The sequence below is a fragment of the Phaenicophaeus curvirostris genome, chromosome 1, assembly GCF_032191515.1.
Source record: "Phaenicophaeus curvirostris isolate KB17595 chromosome 1, BPBGC_Pcur_1.0, whole genome shotgun sequence".
Taxonomy (NCBI): Eukaryota; Metazoa; Chordata; class Aves; order Cuculiformes; family Cuculidae; genus Phaenicophaeus; species Phaenicophaeus curvirostris.
The window spans coordinates 158,898,808-158,918,866 of NC_091392.1; the positions used below are offsets into that span (position 1 = coordinate 158,898,808).

The 20,059-nt window shown below is 37.4% G+C and overlaps 1 protein-coding gene across 1 annotated transcript in view; it reads right to left on the bottom strand.

Moving 5' to 3' along the window:
* Positions 1-20,059, bottom strand: part of TMTC4 (transmembrane O-mannosyltransferase targeting cadherins 4) — a 50,543-nt gene that overhangs the window by 27,956 nt on the left and 2,528 nt on the right. Inside the window, exons 3-5 of the mRNA XM_069879210.1 lie at positions 15,343-15,458; positions 13,378-13,594; positions 9,581-9,668 (exon numbers count right to left, since the gene is read on the bottom strand). Of these exons, the coding sequence (XP_069735311.1) occupies positions 9,581-9,668; positions 13,378-13,594; positions 15,343-15,458 (421 nt within the window). The remainder of the gene's footprint in view (positions 1-9,580; positions 9,669-13,377; positions 13,595-15,342; positions 15,459-20,059) is intronic.

Below are 20,059 nucleotides of genomic sequence, written 5' to 3' on the forward strand. Positions count from 1 at the left end.
GTAACTACAGCTTCTACTCAAACAAAGACTCTTTAAAGACTGCACCATGTAGCTGATTTTGGGTACTACAAGCAGGCATTTCTAAGATTAATGTAACAGTAAGCCCTACTTCAGCCAAGGTACTATCACACACACAGTACATGGGTACTTCACATAAAAACATATCTGTCACAACCTCTACTCCACAGGTGCAAGCAACAGAGGGGAGCATTCAACTAATTCAGAAGCAGCTTCTTGATTCAAGCAATATGGGCTCTACGGGCATCACAAGAATCAATCTTTGACTTGGCATGTGAAAAAACGAAGTTGAACTCTATATTCATTGACTGAAACCCCTTCTTACTTTCCTTGATCTCTAGAGCAGTTCTTCACTACTGCTAACGCAGGTTTGACCCTCAGTACTTACACAGAATTGTAATAATGGTCTACAGAAAGGGTAAATAGCAGAATTAAGCTTAATTTCACTAAAGGCAGGCACCTACACCTGAGCCAATGTACTAAGCTTCCTTCTTAATTGGTTGAAAGAAGGGGACATCTTTAGTGATTAAGTTACCTAAGTAAATGTAGCCATCCACCTTTCAAAGAAGTAGCTCTACATTGATTATAAAGGGAAAGTAATATACTAGCTCAGATGTTGTTGGGTCAGATACAAACTAAGAAGTAGGAAAAGGATCTGCTGACATTGGCCTCCTCTCTGGTTTTGAATCAGAGTGCAGTTTTCATAAAAATGTGGAAGAACAGATTTTGAAATACCTTCTAGGACTCCATTTTTACGTAAGACTTAAAGCTTCAACAGAGTGAACATGACAATGTTTGAGATTCATCATTGCAATTCCTAGCAGATATTCGTTCCTTCTCTCTATCCCTCTAAATTATGTCCTCACAGGTGAGGCAAGACTTAACATCAGAGGTACAGACTTTATAAAGTTAAAAGAAGGTCTTCTGAAGGAATGAAGCCATACACATCTCAAGATCAAAACGAAACATGAAAATAAAAAAAAAAAATGTATAACGTCTAAACTATAGAAACATTGCAACTGAAAGAAACGCAATGAGGAAACTCTAGCTCTCATCAATTATACAGGCAACCAACGGTGTGTTGCAATTCATGGGGGAAGGGGCTTCAAAAATTCATCCTATGAACACTGCAAAGAATAAAAGGAATCTCGCCTAAATACATCCCTTGAAGGCGCTCTTCAATTCTTCAGACTCTCTAATAAAACAGATTGTTCAGTCAGTTCTTGAAATTCAATTGTTTGGGTTTTTTTTTAATGCAGAAATAAGCTTTCTGAGAGAATGCAAAAACAGAAGGCAAAGTAATTGACTGCATTCACAAAATGACAGTTATTCTTAATAAGAGTAAAAGGGAGAACCATGAACAAAGACCATGAACTTCACTTGAGTTTACTGAAGTAGACTTTCTTCAACTAAGAGATTTCTTCTTCCCAGAATTGAGTTCAGGCAGAGAGAAGTCAGGGCAACTAAGCACTTCTCAGAGAAGCAGTATTCAGTACACAAATACAAACTACCTTAACATGGAAGATAGCAGGAAGTATATATAGTAAGAGACCAGCTGGTGATTCACAATTGCTTTGATGATTCAAAATGTAAGAAGCAATAGGAAAAAGGAACTAGGTCAAATTATCAAGGACAAATGTAACAGCAGCACAGTCATACAGAAACAAACCCAGAAAGGTCACATCACAAAATGAGAAAAGGCAACGTATGTAAAGAACAAAATCCACAATGCCACAGATATATTAATAATAAGAAGAGCAGCACGGAAGAAGTTATTCCAGTACTCAGTGGGAAAGAAAACGGACAATGCCAAGAAAACAGAAGTGTTCTGTGCCTTTTTGCTTCATTTCTTCACAAAGAGGTCAACTGCAATCAGATGGCAAACAATACCAGCAGAAAGGGAGCAAGAACAAAAGCAAAACCAGTGAACTACAAGACAAAGACTTCATAGAGAAGTTAATCTATTTCAAACTACAGCAACTGATTAAATTTACCTTAGCAGCTCCTATACAACCCACAATAATCTCAATGGTTATTTCTGAGAAATCATGAAAAAAACATGAGAAGCCAAAAGCTTGAAATAAAACAAAAGCAATGTGTACATGCCTTCTTTTATAGAGGAAAAGAGACACAATAGTATAAGCTAAAGAAACAAAGCTAAACTGACTAGTTGAAATTCCCTAGAAAAAAAAACTTAGACAAAATATGTTCTAGCTAGCCCTCAAAAACATAAAAGGATATGATTGTTTGCCAAAGACATATTTTAGCCATTTATATCGAAGCATAATTTCTCACTTGGATACAAAAAAAAAAAAAGGCCTTCTCAATGAAAGCAAATCTGTAAACATCCTATAGCTTGACTTCATGAAGACACGAGAATACTACTGGAGACAGTGTGACATACACCAGAAAAAATATGACCTGCATAAAATCACTAGAAAATGGGTACAAACAACAGCTGGAAAACTACACTAAGTAGTTTAGGTCTAGCTTATTGCGAAAAATGTAAAGACACTGCAATGGCCAGAAAGTATACCAAAGAAAAGTACCTGAAAGGAGGGTGCAAAGAAGACAGAGCCAGACTCTTTTTAGTGGTGCCCAGAGACAGGACCAGAGAAAATACACACAAAGTGAAACGCAGGAGGTCCCCTCTGAACATCAGGAAGCACTATTTAATGTGAGGGCGACAGAGCACTAGCACAGGTTGCCTAAAGAGGTTATGAAGCCTCCACTCTTGGTCATATTCAAAAGCCACCTGGACACAGTCCTTGCCAACTGTCTCTAGGTGACAGCAAGTCAGTTCAGATGACCTCCAGAGGTCCCTTTCAACCTCAACTATTCTGTGATCCTGTGACTGAGATCTCCTCCCCAAAATCCCAATCTGTTCCTTATATCTTCTTTTGCAGTTTCATAAAGTCAATACAGTCATATATAGAATTGTAATATTATGAAAACTCATCAGTGTTTAAACTTAAAAGAGAAAGAATTCTAATTAAGAAACAGTTTATCTTGTGCTTGTTCCTGGGTCAATAAGCACAACACCCCCACTCTAACTGCAGAAATCTCAGTAAACTAGGCTGGAAAAATAAATACAGAAGACTGGCATTCAGCAATGACTTTAATCTTGGGGTTTTTTTTTAACAGTGGTTTGAAAATGTAAACCAGTGCATAAGTGCTAATTATTATTATGAGATGCACACATGCCAACAGAAGTAATCAGTCTAACAAAGCACATTCCCCTAATACAGCACTGCTTCCCACCAGAAAAATCTTGTGTGAGAAAATGAAACCAATCTTTCGTTGGCACCTGTGCCTGGTCGGAACTGGTACACCATATTGTGAGTGGGCATGGTGCCACTCTAACAGATGGACAGAACTGAAAGCTTGCCAAAGAAGCAGAGTACTTGGTGTGTGGCTTTTTTTTTTTTTTTTAAGCTAGAAAAACATCGTGTTTCTATACAAAACTAGAAAGCATTACTCCTCTTTAGGAGTACGTTAAGTCTGCGAGCTGAAGGGATTCAATGAAATACCTGTACAAATCATAAACAAGCCATGAGGGCTCCTCCATTTAGACTGCTAGACTTAAGTATAAGCATTCCTAAAGCAAGTATGCATATAAAAAGTGTTTTACAGTGCGGAATTGACTGATCTTAAATTTACAAGCAGCACACTGATGATATACCTCAACTCTGTCTTCCTAGATGCTAATCCTATTTCTTTTGAGAGACTTTAGTTTCCAGTGTACTAAATCCACAAGTCAATAAAAGTAAATCCCTTAGAAGTGACTGATATGAAGAAAATACCACATTTAGCATACCAAGCTTAGTCTTACTTTAAAGTCAAACTAACAGTAGCCCAAACAATTATTAGTAATTCAGACATTTAGGCATTCAGCATCTCCTTCTTCAAAGCTAACCAAGCAACTTAGGGCTCAGCCAGGTGACAGCTTAGAGCCATTTAAGAAGTCACCATCTTCAGGTGAAACTGAAACTTCAGGTGGAACTTTCCCAGAATCAATGGCTACCTACTCTTTCAGAAGTCAAAGCAAAGTAAGTTACATTGAGTTCCTGCAGGAAGCTTTAATTTTTAACCTGGAATAGATCATAAATGCTCATATGTTCCATTGATGTGCCTTGTCTGCAGGGATAGTATCTTCCAACTAAATTACTACAAATACTCATCTAACCAAGCTCTAAGATTTCCCTGCTTGCGAATTGCTAAGCAAAGCAGGAAGAATTACCTGGTCTTAAAAGATAAGAATCCACTGTTAGAATTAACTTCAGCCTGAGATCTCCTTGTGCATCTCCAAATGTACATACTAACACAGCTCTGAAACAGTTTCACTTAATGAAATTACAACAGCAAATACCATTTGTAAACATACCTAAGCATCTCACACTCGTTACATACAGGCTACAGTAAAGGGATCATCCATCCCTGAATTGCACCATCTTGGACAAACAAAATAAAGCACCAACTCTACAGAAAAAGGTTACTGTTTCTCCCTGCCCACTAGAAGAATAAAATTGCTAGGTTTTCCACATGTAACTATTCCCTCCCAATGTCAGCAGGGCACACAGTTGAAAAATCAGGACACTTATATTTAAATGCCTCTTGAACAATAGCAAAATAGCCAGCAAATTCCCCATATCTTAACATTGATTTCTTTCACACAGAAGACTTAACATTTCCAATCTACAGGAAAACCTCAATAATAAAAAGCTCCGATATTAAGAAACCTCATCACTACTGTCTACTTCACATTTTATTAAATTAGCAATGAACTAGTAAATGACTAATAGTCGACTACACAGAACAGAACGGAACAGAAACACACAACCAGAACAAAGTAATTTTTAGAAGTCATAGTATATAAGCAAACAGTTCATCCCCTGTTTAATATCAAGGCCAATACTATTCACATAAAGCAAATAAATCCAACTGGATCACGGTTAAAGCTGAAGACAAAGGAAGGCAAAATGACTACAGTAGATTTAAAATGCCTTAGGAATTCCCAGAGAAGCTGCCATTAAGATTCCACAAAGTTAACCCACAGTTTCCTTCAGAACATACCTAAACAGTTGTCAGCTCTTGCTGTCTCCAAAGCCTATGCAGTGGATTTGTCACCACAGTTGTGTTTTTAAACAACAGGACAGAATGAGAACAACAGATTAGTTCCTTGCAATTATAAATGTTATCCTATCAAAGATGGTAACATCAAAAACTGTATATTGGGAAAAAGTAACAGAATTGTAGAACTTCAGTAAGACATAATTATAGCCCACAGTGTATTAAAGTGTTTATACTAAAGAAATAAATAACACAACAGATTCTGGCTAAAAGAAATACTACTCCAAAAATCCATGAAAACCACAAACAAACCACAACAGTCACACAAGCTGCTGTGTATCTTGAGCTTTGCAAAAAACCAGTATTTTCCTCTGGAAGTTTTCCAGGCTGACACTGATATTTTTCTGCTCCCCTGATTGTTTTCAGCACTATATATATATTTTCCCCGCATTACCCCCAAATCCTTTGCTTTTCACGAGGAAAAAAAAAAAAAAATCTTACATTCATTTCCTTAGACATCAGGTGAAAATAAGCATTAATCGGTCTCTGTTCTATGACTTTTGTCTCCTTTAGGGAAGGCCAAAAACTACACGTATGTTAATTAAGCACAAACAGATTTCTGGAATTCAGCTGTACACGAATCTCACATTGCCTTACTGCAAGAATAGCCAGGTTCCTTATGAAACACTTCGGCAGCTTATCTGTCTGACAGTAGCACTGGGATGCTGCTAGTGACTCAACAGTATATGTTACTGAGGACACAATCATACCAGTAGCATCAACTCAGGCTTTTCAATGTTCATTTTACTCTGATGATCACTCAAAAGTTTAGCAGTAAAAGCAAACTGGCATCAAATACAATTTGGCAACTGCACTCAAAACACAATACAAATGCAGTCGATGTATCTTGAAAGGCTTAGTTACACCCTCTTTTAAATACCACAAGAAGGTCATGCTAACACATATCTATTAATAACAATTTAAAAATTCCAATGTTGATAGTTATTCTCCCTCTGCTTGTAAAAAGCTGGTGACCAAATTACATGTGACAGTGAAATGCAGAAACAGGAACACATGCAGTTAACCTAGGGTTTAGGATCACACTTGCTTTTAATATACAAAAATCTAGGAGGACAAAAGGATCTTAAAACAAAGTGGTAGATCTTTCTTTTCTGCAGGATCATCATAAAGCAGCACAGAGGAATGCACAGAGGGGTTTTTGGCTGCTTCTTTCTACTCTTTCTTACTAACAAAGACTATTCCACAAAGATAAATTACTGTCTTGGTCTGCCCTAGTAACTGATGTAATGCCGACCCTTAACTTGGACTAGAACTAACCAACTGCATTGATGGTATCACAGACTTTCTGGATCCTGTGGATTTGCTAGTAGAAGAAAAACATTCTGAGAGAAGAAAGGGTAATTTTTCTTTGCTGCTTAGGAGCCCATTGTTTAAGTCTCTTCTTCAAACTAAATGCGCATATTTTAAAAATGATCATTCTTTACCTGTATTCAGAGTGAGGTCAGCTTACATTTGGAAATAATTTTTTGCTGTCTTTAAGCCCCTTGATCTATGTAGAATCAAGCTCAGCTCAACTCAGCTAAAAAGCTTATACTTCTTATTTATGCTATTAGTTGTGAATGGCTAGAAGAACCGTTCAAAAAAGAAGGAAATTCATGCCATCAAAATGGAGGTATCCAAGGGTAAAATGTCATATTTAATACAACAAAACCATTGAAAAATACTCTACTACAGGTATGTCCCCAAGTACGGTTACCCTTTCCTAAAGCCTTTCAGCAAACAATGAATCACAGAACAGCCCAGGTTGGAAGGTGCCTCCAAAAATCACCTGGTCCAACCTTGTGTGGGAAAGGCAGCGTAGAAGAGATTACCCAGCACCCTGTCCGATTGCATCCTGAAAATGTTCAGTAGTGGGGACTCTGCCATGTCTCTGCAGAGGTTTTTCCAGTGATTGATTGTTCCCACTGTAAAAAATTTCTTTCTTACATCAAGGTGAAATCTCTCCCACTACAACTTGAACCCATTGCCCCTCATCTTCTCCGTGTGGCTCCTCTTGAAGAGAGCGCCTCCATTCTCTTTGTAGCTGCCCTTTCCAATACCAACACTACCTTTTCCCGTACAGACACTAATATTCAAACAGTTGCCTAACGGGTTGGACCAACCTACCCTTTAGAAAAAATAATAAATTACAGCAAGTGCAGAAAGTAAAACTGGTTGTCGTAGTTGGTGGGGCACAGCTAGATGATATATGGATACAGTAACTGGTCCCTTCCAACTGAAGCAGTCCCATCTTACCCACTTACCCATCTTACCCTATTTACAAATGATTGATTTTCACAGCAAGGCACATCCAGGACAAGTAACGAATCTCATCTAGGCATTTCAAAATCAGTTTTCAGACTTGAACTATTCTGACCTGAAACCTTGACTCTGAAATGTCTGGGCTTTGGCACGCTGCTCATCAGCTCGCAGCAAGTCATTTAAGGGTCACAGGAAAGAAATACTCTGAAGCTTGGGCTCCTCCCTTTATACTCCATATAAGAGCTGCTGAAGAACTTAGTACTGAAAATAACTTTTTATTCTCTTGTTTAGGACATGCCAGCTAGGATCTGCAAGAACTTAAAATTTTCACCAAGCCACCCAAAATGAGGAAATTGTTGGCAGAGACTCAAATGTGTAACTTGGATACAAATTCTTGAGTACAAAGAAAGTCTAAATTGCTTTAAGAAGTTGCTGAGGGAAAAGCAGGCAATGAAGGTGACAGTAAACATTGAAAACTGATCTAAAAGACAAAAGGCACAACTATGCTGGCAGGCTGCAGTCGTCTTTGGCAAATTCATGCAAGAGACAGCTCTGACACTATCATGATGTAATGCCCAATAAAAAAAATAGTACGTATGCTTAGTATTCTGCCTTCACATAATTTTCCTCCTTCTGTATCAATGGCAAGAATTTTAGTATAAGAATACTATTAAAATTACATTAACTTCCAAAAACTATCAAACTAGCCTTCACAGGCTGTACAAGCACTCAGAATATCCCTAACCAGAGTACACACCATATTCTCAATCATTCCTGAGACATCCTCCATAACAATATAAAGTTTCCAACGGTCATCCTAAGAATTTGGCTCTTGAGTTCTTCAAGCAGAGTATCACCCTTGCTATACACATCTACTTGTACCGATAAACTGCAGAGCACAGAGCCAGTATTTTAATTAGTATAATTCACTCTGGCACTAATAGAAGAAACATCAAAGCACAATCATGCCGAGTAAAATAGGTGCGAAAGGAATAAATGAGCAAGCAAGATCCCAAAGCAAATTGTCATCAAGAAATTAGTTCAGTTGAGAGAAGTGAAACATACTTAAAGGGGAGGAAAAAATTTTCAGAAGAGAAGAGGAATGACCATAAGTATAATTTGAGGCAGCGAAGATTAACTTCAACTTATGATATCGTCTCTAGAAACATGCAAAACAGTTCTAAACAATCTAAACCCAATTAGCGGGAGACATTCACAGCTCCCTGTGGAGTAACCTACCTACCTCAGTCTACACTAAGCTTTGTGATGCCATCCATGACTGTGCTGTGGATCATTCAAAGCCAGCTCAGCTACCTCTGTAAAACACTGTCAACCCTAGTTAAACATTACAGGCCACATCTATCGAACAGATAGTATACAAGCTCTTCACAATACAGCTCTTCACAAGTTCACCAAATGATTACCATATTTCCTGTGGTGGGACACATTCAGATATCAGATTGCATGACCTGTAGTTTTCCACAATCATGAACTGATGTATTCTTGTGTATTTATTTAACAGAGCCCCATGATAACTTCTCCACAACTATATTTAAAATGCTGACTTGCATTCAAATCAAATAATGCAACAGATCTAACAGCATACTTGAAAAAACATCTACAAAGGAATTACTCCTGTTAAATACAGCTGTCTTACAAAAACTCTATGAGTAATACTATATTCAGCATGTGTATGCCAGCATTTGCATATTGCAGGAATTCAGAGGGCTTACTCATATGAATAATACTTTACAATTCATTAAAAATAGAAGTAAGGTACCTAAAGTTTGCTCCCATTTATGCGATCCCAACATAATGGCATTAACTGTACTAAAATATTTAAGAATATACATCTATAGATTTTATTTCTTCCAAAAATGCTTGCCGAAATATTTCTTTATGCTTATAAACAGTAAAGCATAACAAATAAACCCATTACAAAATAGACTTCTTAAAAGAAATTCTTAGTGTTTAATGGGGATTAGGGGCAGCAACTCTTCCAGCTCTTCTAACAACAAACACCTGCTAAAGCAGATTTTATTTTAATATTTTATGAGCCAATAAACAATAAATTCAAACCACATCAAGCTGACATATTATTTCATGCTATATTGTATGAATGCAGAAAATATACACAATATAAAATTAAAAGGGCAAACAGAATGCTTACTTTCTCTAAATGCTTTACAGTAGCCAAGGAATGACAACAAAAAGAAGAGGGCACACAGCAGGTCTGCTCTACCAACAATCCCAGCAACCTTTAAAAAAAAAGGAGAAAAAGAGAAAGTTTCAGATTACCAGATTTTACTCTTAGAAAAAAACTGAGTTAAAGGTACACACACATATAAAATGTGAAACATATAAAAGAATATCACTGTATCACTTTTTTTTTAGCTGGGGTTTGCTGCATTCGCAATATCCAGTTTTCTAAACCCCATCCCAGTTTTGATCGGATATTGCTTAGTAGCGACTAGGTAAATAATTTGGCTTTAATTTATGGAAAAGTGTTGCTGTAAGAAATGAAGAAGGATCTTGCAGAAGAAAATGTAGATTCTGCCCCATTCTGTACGGGTTTTGGATCAGGTTGCATCCACTTTCAGAAGACACACCAGCCTTCAAATTGCAGTCTGAACACTCAGAATGGACACACAGCCTCCAGCCTGAAGAAACAGAAAAAATATCTCCACCCTCCCCGAGCAGTTCTTTGTTATATTAATTGATTGCATTAGAACTACCTCAAATCGTATCTTGTAACAGAAGCTGTGTTAATACAAAAGAAAATGAAAAGCGCATTCTGGGACCTCTGTATTCTGGATTTGTACCAACCTATTTAAACCAAAAGCATTCTCAGAGTCATCAACAAGCTTTGGTTCAAGCCCTTAAACTGTATTTACAATAACTTGCTGAGACACAGCATGACACATTCTTGGATCTTCATTCCTCAATTGCACAAGTGTCAGCATATACCATCAACTTTTTTGTGGAAATCATGACACAGGGAGGTGGTAGGGGACTGTTTAGACTATGATATTGGGACCTTGCTAGAGCATAAACCCAGAGCAAGAATCGCTGAAACACTCCTTTGTTTTCAGCCTAGCTCTTCTTCCTGGAGTGCTTAGTTCCATGTTTCCAGGAGATGTACAAAGAGGCCTTACTAAAGCAGAGCAGAACAGCTACAGGGTTGATTTTTTTTTTTTAATCTCTTTTTTGAGGTGATGGTTCAGTGACAAAAAATAGAAATTTTCGTTCTTAGGTAGTATGCCAGTTGCCTCATTTTGTGAGTGGAACAGAAAGAGGAAAGTAGAAAGACAACCTGTATCTTCATTTTGTTTAAACGTATCTGCTGATCCTCTCTCAGGAAATGGGCACTTTTTTGTCAGTCTGACATGATGGAACAACTATTTCTAAATAACATCAGAGAGAGAAGTGTAGAGGCATAAGAATAGGACTGAATCCACTGAAGAGACTCTCTCCCGATTTACCCTCAGCTTCACTTGAGCACTGTAAAAGGAGAAACTGTTGAGTCCTAAATGCAGTTCAGAAAAACTTCTTGATTTATCCAAAGCCATGCACCAAACTTCCCTTCTTTTCCTGTCTTATAGGGGAATTATGAGGACTAACTCAATAGCTGTGCATGCTTTGAAAGGTGAAAATAATTAGGTGTCAATTCTGTTTAAGGAGCTGCTCTCAGCTAATGAGATAAAAGGTGAACTGAGACAATCGTGAAAATAAATGTCAACTTGTTCCAACAAAGAGTTTAAGGGGCTAATAACATATATATGGCCTCAGATGACAGTGACAGTGCAAAGTCATTGTGAATGCAGGATCAAACCTATAGTCTCTTGTAACAACATAAACAAAACCCCCCCAGTTTAAAATTATTATCAGGTATATTCTTATGTTCATGTTTCATTTATTATTTCATCATTCAAGTGTTAAAAGGAATAAGCATGTTTTAGAAGAGAACTACACTACAAGAGTGTTTACATGCATGTACAAACATGATAATAACATGTTTCTCTGCAGAGGTACTGAAAGCATTAAACTTTTCAACATCTGTTTTACATGACAGTTTGTTTTTTGCTGTATAGACCAAAATCCAGAGCAGCAAACAGGCAGATTCTTCACAATTTTATGTCAAAATATGTCATCTCATTTCAAAACCAGGATGTCACGATACTTAAAACTCACAGCTTTAAAATAATGACAGATGTTTTTTGAGAAGATGCTGCCTGACACACACTCATGCTAGAACCACAGCAATACCAGGATTGCTACAGTGCAGCAAGATTCACTGTGTAAATGATTACAGGCCTTTTCACACTCCTGGATCTTACAAGAGACACAGTATGTAAGAATGTGACCTTTTTTCTCTTCTTCCAAAGTTTGCCCAAAGCATACGCAAGTCTTCAAACCTCGCATATGTAAGCAGACTGCATCACTTGTAATTCATCCGACATGAACAAGGTCTTTTTAACATTTGTCTGCTCATTTAAATATGAAGAATAAATTACGGGTGTTGACAAAGGAGTCAATAGTAAGCTTACAACAAAGACAAGACCCAAGTAGAATTTCTCTTCACATGTCACAACGTCAAAAGCACTGAAGACTTGCTTTACTTCACTGACATGTAAAACTAGTCTTGGAGAACAAATACCATGGGATCTTTTGACACTAACAGAATGTGCTCTCAGTAAGAAGCTATTCTGCAGGCAAGCAAACACCAGAGAATGACTGGCAGGATGTTTTAGCCACACTGCCAAATAAAGTGCCAAACCACTAATACATAACTTTGCATCACCTCTGGTCCCCAGTCAGCAGAGAGGCGCAGCTTTTCACAACCTCTTCCACATCAATCATGTGCAAAGCAAATGAAAAAAAAAAAAGCCAAAACCATGGCATATTGTGAATAAATGAAAAATCAGTGCCATGTACGTAGAATAAGATGCACTGAGGATTCAGTGTTCATTACTAGCACAAAATTTAAAGTTAGTACTTTTTCAGTATCTCAGTCCTTCCAAGCACAAAGTTATTCCTGCATTGTGATTATTTTATATGCAATTCATTCATTTTTATAAAATAACCAATCAAGGACCACGTCAAGCAAGCTCACTGGCACATTTTCATAGCTATGAAAGCAAAAGAGCTTTATAAGAAAACCATTTTCTCTTCACTAGAATTTTCACATGAGGACTTTGATCTTTAGTCAGGTATTTTAATTGGTTGGTATGCATGTGACGTGCTTCTATTCTGCATCTTTACAGCTCCATCTTACAGCCACTCCTATGCTTTTGCTTGCACTATTAAAGAGCCTGCTGCTATCAAATCAGTGTTCCCCATGTACACAATTACAGACTGTGATAAAAAAAATCCTTTAATCTTATTAAAAATACAAACTCACAAGTTCAATCTCTCATGACATGGAATGATTCCCAGTCCTTTAAAGATTTTCATGTTTTTTCCGAGCACACCTCATTTTCTTGCATCATGGATTCAAAACTAGAATCAGTATTCTAACACAATCACATCCAGAGTTCATATAACACCCCTACTCCAACCGTATATCTCCTTGTTTTTTTAACCAAAGCCAATGGAAACAGAAAGTGATTATGCATTTGCATTCAGTTTATCTTCCATTCTCCTTGGCTGCTCATGAACTAATGTTTCTAGTAATGAATTCTTAATCCAGTAATTAGAGAAACTCTGTGGTTTACAGCTATCCTTCTTTAGTTAGTGTATTAAATGACTGAATTTATCATCCTTAATAAGGTCAAGCCCTGTGGAATTACAAGCTTTTGGACATACTAACCATAATATTTGATTGTTCTCATGAGACACGTACAAAGAGAAGTGTTAAGAATATATAAAAGCAACGTGCAGATTATAAGGCTATGTCAGAGCTTGTCAGTCAAGATGGTCAAAAACATCTAAGATACAAATCATTGGAGCTAATTATTCTGTACTTACACATTCGGTGTGCACTGGATGTACAGCGAACAGCAAAGCAGCTAGAAGAGATGTCTTTGGAGCCAGGTTTAGCCTTCTTCCTTTATTACTGAACTGCAGTCCGCCCAATAAAATCGAGAACACATCAACCATCAACACTGAGATAGTACAATGCAGTATAATATTGATGACATGGAAACCAACTGGGTAGAAGCCTCCAGCAAAAAGGTAATTAATTCTATACAGAAACAAAAAACATTAAAGCTAAGAATTACATCAACTGTTTGAAATATACAGCCAGAAAATCTAAACAACCCCACAGCAAGATCATTTTAGACACACAGAAAAGGCTGAAAAAGTATCAGCAAACCCCAGCACATATGGTATTACCTCTTAGCCACCACAGTAGGCTAGAAACGATGTCCTAATCTTTACTCAAAGGTATTCATACGGGATACCATATTCAGCGCAATATCTGTCCTCTCTAAAGACATATTAATGCTATTAAGTAAATCACACCTACGGCTACTCAGAACTGGCTTTTCGTCAGCAATGTAACTTAGATGTTGCAACAGCGGAGTGCCCTACGGATAAACAATACAGCTTAGTAGGGGGATACCCTTGGGCTTAAGAGAAACTATGTCCCAAACCAACCTGCTGAAATATTTTTAATTAAATCCACACAGTGAGGGAACTAACAGGCACTGAGACTATGATTTCAACTGACACTGTTAGGTCAGCCTGCATCTGGCTTAAGTGAAAATCTATTAAAAAAGCATAACCCATTATGTGATATGCGTAAAAGTTGGAGCTTGGGGAAATTAGGAAAATAAATTTCTTACAAGTGAAAATAACACTTTATGGACGACCTTCACTTGCTTATTTATATTTTCAGATATAATGACTGTATCCTGGTTCACTCTTTCAACTAACCAGGATGTTACTACAAATGCAATATATCACAGAGATTTTGAAACAAAAGGAAACCACGTGCTGTGTAATGCACCGAAAGCTTCAATAGGTTTAAGCATCTGACACATTCTATTCAGTTGCATATTTTCCTCGACAAAAACGTGAAGAAATCCCAACAGACAATGAAACCCACAGTACTAAGTACTTAAGACTTTAACACTGCAGTCAAGTTTTTGCTTGAATGTGAAGAAGAAGAGTGGGAACACTTCTTCCACAATCACTTAGTCCCTGGCTTAGACTGGACACAACTGCAAAACTGATGCCAGGTCCCCATCCACAACACTGAGTCGGGGAAGATAAAAGTGGCTTAAGACTGAGTTCTCAAATATTCTCTGCATTATTGTGCACAATTTCTACGTGGTCTACGGCTTGCTCATATTTTTGTGCAAAACCATTAGCTAAGCATCTACAGAAGTAATCATTATAAACATTTAGTTTTTTGAGAAAATACGAAGTTATATATCTAGGCAGACCTCTCTCTCACTGGTATGTTCACAGAAACACTCACTTAAGGTTAGAATATCAGGGGGGAAGAGGTGGGAAGACTATTCAGTGACCCTCTGGCAAAAGGCCATAGTAGATTGATGCTATTTATAAAAAAATCACTTGAGAGGTCACTAGGAAAGCAGAGAACAGAAACTCCAATAGCTGTATAAGTGGCAGCACAGCTAAGCGAAGGGAACAGACACCTCCTAGTTCTCTGATGATGTGACCTAGATAGTGAACCATATTGCCTCTTGTACAAAGGTATAGAAAAGCGTAAGATGCAATCTCCGAAAGGTACATTGAAATACAGAACGTCAAAATAATGTGCACTTTGGGAAAGAAGCAATTTGCAAATTAAAACTCAATTTATATATTAAGGTAGTGATTAAGAAAATCATATTCAAGAAGGGTATCCAAATACCATCCAGATAGTTTGTCTCCCTTCTTTTCAGTTGCCCCCTCCCTATAATCAAAATAGCCAATATATGTTAAAAAAATTCAGACCTCAAGTAAAAAGGCAAGTCTCACCTGAAAGTTAGGACAGTTAGCGGTCGATATGACTTATGACTGGTATTGCTGCTGAGTTTGCTACCCCAAAAGTCATGATGCCACAGGTCACCAAGTGGGGTTTCTGCCCTGAGGTCCTAAAAGAAAACATAATAAATTATCAGATTCTTAACATTTCTGTTTTGTTCAAAGCAGCTAAACCACACGCAAGTACTATAATTAATACAAGCTCAAGCTAAGATGAACACAGCAGGGGTTTTGTTGGCTCACTACTGACACTAGACAAGATACAGAAGTTTGCGATGAAGGTCACATCTTGGATGCCAGTCATCATAAAGGCCAGGATGCTTGGAGTCTGCAAGCAGGCATAACTACATGAAATTTAGTAGAGTTTTGAGCATTCACGTCTGTTGATAATCTGGTGAATAGCACAAAAGGAAGGAAACTAAAGATAGAAAACAATAATTCGCTCTTTTTGAAGACTTTCTTCACAAAGGACACTATTCAAATAGCTTTTTTTTAATTGTTAAAGCATGAAAACAAGAACAAAAATCTCCATATGCTCCTCTAAAAGATGAATAGCAGAAGACAGAAAAGTAATGAATTATTTTAATTTGGGGTGTGGTAGGAGATGATTTTAAAAAGCACTGCAAAGGGAAGGTCTACCGTCTTCTTTTATCTTAAAGCCATGCTGATAATGGAAAAAAAACACAAACCCAAAACAACAAATAACCTAGACTATTAAACGGAAAGCACACACATTGGAAACAAAAAAAATAAAGGAGACACCTTTTTGAAGAACTTGACCTTGCCCCTCTTCTCCTGCTCCCTGGAGCAATTAAATACCAATTCATGCTACAGCAAACGTGCAAGTTAAATACATTTAAAACAGAACCTAAGAACTTAATTGTACTCGCAATTAATAGCTTTCATATGAGTGCCGGTATTATACTTGCAATCAACCATAATTTACCGTACCATCACTTTCTCCCCTGAAATTGTTCAGGGGACCAATAAACTAAAACAGATTAACAAGCCAATGCAAATACAAGTAAGCAGACAAAATGGGTTGCTAAACCCATGAAAGGTCTTACAAAGTCTGGTGGGTGACTTACGTCTTATTCCTCCTTCATCTCCACTTACTTACAAGATTTCCACATTATAATACCCTTGGTTTACTAACACCAGTTCCTCCCAAGTACTGCTACCACCTCACTTGCCTCTACCATATCTTGTGTACCTTCCACCTCCTGTGGTCTCAAGTATCTTCCGTCTCATCCTTCACTAGCACCTGTTACCTGCCAATAAAACAGGAGGAACACATACCACTACTAGTCCCAACGTACAGCCAAACATCTGGGCCACACTGACTGGCTTCTACTAAGCTGAACTTAAAACAATTAGTTTTTCTTGCTTTTTCTCTTCTGATTTGCATCCATCCAATCCAGGAAAAGAGTTATTTATATCACTTGATAAAGTTTGGCCAGTATTAGACAACAGGCTGAAAAAAACCATCAGAAAGTGGAAGAAGGCTACAAGTCCTAGCACACCATCAAAGTGAAGCGCTCTGTAATAGGTTACTAATCAACACAGAGAAAAGAGAGCAGGGCTAACACTGTAGTCTTTGAAAAATTTCTACATTGCAGCTGTGAATTAAGGCATTCTCAGGGAAAAAAAAAATCTCAAATCAAGACTCACAGGGCATCCTACTGGGTTTAAGAATTATCAAGGTGCAAATTTCCTTCATGCTTTCACAGATGTTTCCACTGCCAAATATCTACAAGTTTCTTTCTTCTCCCAGGACTTCAATTTTGGCCTTAGGCACCTAATTTCCTGTTCCATTCCTCACTGGTATGCACAAACTCCGAAGGTCATAATATGACTCTCAAGAGCAGGAGTGCACTCAAACAGCATCCCACTAAATCAATCAAAATGGTCTGCTTTTCCAGGGGTGAGTTGGGACTGGGTTGCACACCAACATCCATTGAAGTCTTTGTACTCTGCAAGGGGACAGCTCTCAATGGACATTGTGGCCCTCAGATTGTTTTTCCAGCCAGTGGTACTGCTTCTTATGGACATTTGCCAAAGAAAGGGTCTATGAAAGGAAGACTTTTTTAGTATTAAAATTTTAGAAGTATGTCTTCTGTGTCACAGATGGTCTTCAATAACTTGAGACTGAAAATACATTTGACACATGCAAGGCTAGATTTCCTGATTTCCTTTTCCTCTAGAATCAGTCTTCTTTTGTCTTCCATACGAAGAATGTAAGAAAAGCTGAATATGTGGAATTACTTAGTGATTAGATTACACTTCCATATGACCTAGAAATCTTCAGTGGTATATCTCGCTATTGTATCCAAGTTCTGTGAGAGAAAGTTACTTACATTCATTTTCCCACTTGGTGGACTTGCTTCTCAAAATAGCTATGGTTTGCTCTAAGGGACTCAGCTGATTAAAAGTTATGTATGATTTTCACTATAAGAACTGAAAGTAGATATCAAAGAATCTCTAAATAATTGATTAGCAGCAGCCTGGAGACAGCAGAGTTCAATACTTGAAGAAAGGTCAGTTTTTCCATAAAAAGGCTCACAGAAACGACACATTGGGTCTAAAGCTCCTCCTAATCCATGGGTTTCTCTTGCCAAGCTAGTAAATAAAGACAAAAAGTCATTGCTGTGCACTGGTCAAAACGCTACTTAAAATGACAAGAAAGGGTCTGGAAAACCACCTTGAACCCCTACAAAATATTCCACAACACAGCAGGCATGGGGTCAGCTAACAGTGTATCTTTCACTTTAAAAATAATTGAAAGTTTGAGGCTGGGCGGGGTGGCAGCACCTGTAAATTAATAAGGAGGTCACTGTGTGGCACCCAAGAAAACACTAGTTCAGTAAATCTAAAAAATCAGTTCACCTGCTTCTCTCCTAATAAACACGAATAAAATATGCTGTATCTATTATTAAGCTGTGCCTTTGCTAGATGCTCTCCCTCTCCATTAAACTGGTAAATTCATTGTCTCTGCATTTTTCTTGTGGATTTTGCCTTTCCATATACTCACGTGACCTCTGTTAAAATGAGACTGTCACAAAAAAATGCATTTAATTTCTAGGAAATAATAGAAGATTTTGATGTGAAAAATAGAGTAAGCCTCACAGTTTTTCAAACATACAGACTAGGCACGAATTAATCTATTTAAGCAGTGTGTTGAATTTCTCAGCATTGCCAACAGCTATAATCCCGCTGCAGGTTGTTGTCTTGCATAGATAAACTGAAACATTTTGAATGTAAGAAATGAAGGAAATGGATAAAGATTTCGAGTTTGGATATTGCACATGTACAAAATAATCTGCCTTGTTTCAACATCAGTCTTCTGCTCATTCTTTCAAGAAGGTAAAATATTATAATTCTGCCCCAAATAAAACTTTGCAGAATGAAACATAGCCTGGAGCTGTGTAATTTAAAAAATAATGCTTCTTAAAAAAATATTTCACTGTAGGTTCTTAATTTGTCTATAGTATTCTACTGGAAACCGATATTAATTTCCAGTTTGGCAGATGTATTTTCCCATTCATACATTTATAACTCAAGGCATGATGACTTACACAAGCATAATATAAATTTGTCTAAGGAAACAGTAACTCTTGAGGATTCTAAAAGGCACATTGTTGTAAGTTGCCTCTAAATCTCATGCAATGCAAAAAGAATGTGAATTGTGTTATTCTAGCAGTATGAGTAGGTTATCCTCCCCGTATCCTCATGACTTCAGGAAAATGGAAACAACAGACGAAGGTGACTCTTTATTTCGTGCTTCTCTTTCAAAACACTTAAGGAGTACCTTCTAGAACAGCCTAAATCACTGCTACATGTGATTCTATGAAGTGCCTCAGCAAGTGAAGACACTCAGCTCCTCAAAGCAAAAAAATCTTGGCTAGAGGTTTGAGTCACATGTTAATTTCTAAGTATTTCAAGGACTGTTCACTACATGTATGATCTGTTTTAAAATAGAGCAGAAGAATATTCTGCCTCTATTTAAAAAAAGACGCTGTTGTCACAGGAATAATAGGTGGGAAAGGAGCACAGGAAAATGAAACTTTTCTTGCTCCTATTAACATTTTCATGGTACAAACCACAACTGGAGAACCTCTGCACCCTACAATTGTTTACTGATGCATTATGTATCTTGCATCAGAGTAAGGTTATTCATTGGGCTTATTCATCTGTCAACCTGAGAAGATAATGAAAAAATCTCATATTAACCTCAACGGGTATTAGAAAAGTCTAACACATAGTCTCACTGACTTAGAAATGGGCACAAAATTAGATCTAGGCAGTCTTTGATGTACAGGTACCCTGTGAATAAGCGTTACTAAACATCACATCCAAATTTGCTGCTAGATAAATCCAAATTTAACCCTAGACAATGCTTTCTTAGATGTCAAGCAAAGTCCAATTGGTATGGCAAAAAGAACTCCCTTTGCCTTCACGACACATCAATGCTTGTTAAGCAGAGCATCTCACTTGCAAAAGAATGAAAGGGGACACATTCCAAAGTGAAAAAAAAAAAAAGCTGTTATTTTTTTTTTCACACTTTTGCTTATGCATCAGGACCCAAGTCATGCTATTCAAACAGCTTTAGAAATAAAATTCTGTTAAGTATACTTATGTTTCTAGCTTTTTTGTAGAGCACTGCTGCATAGCTTGTTTGTCAACTTTAAAGCTTACTTTAAAAAATTCAATG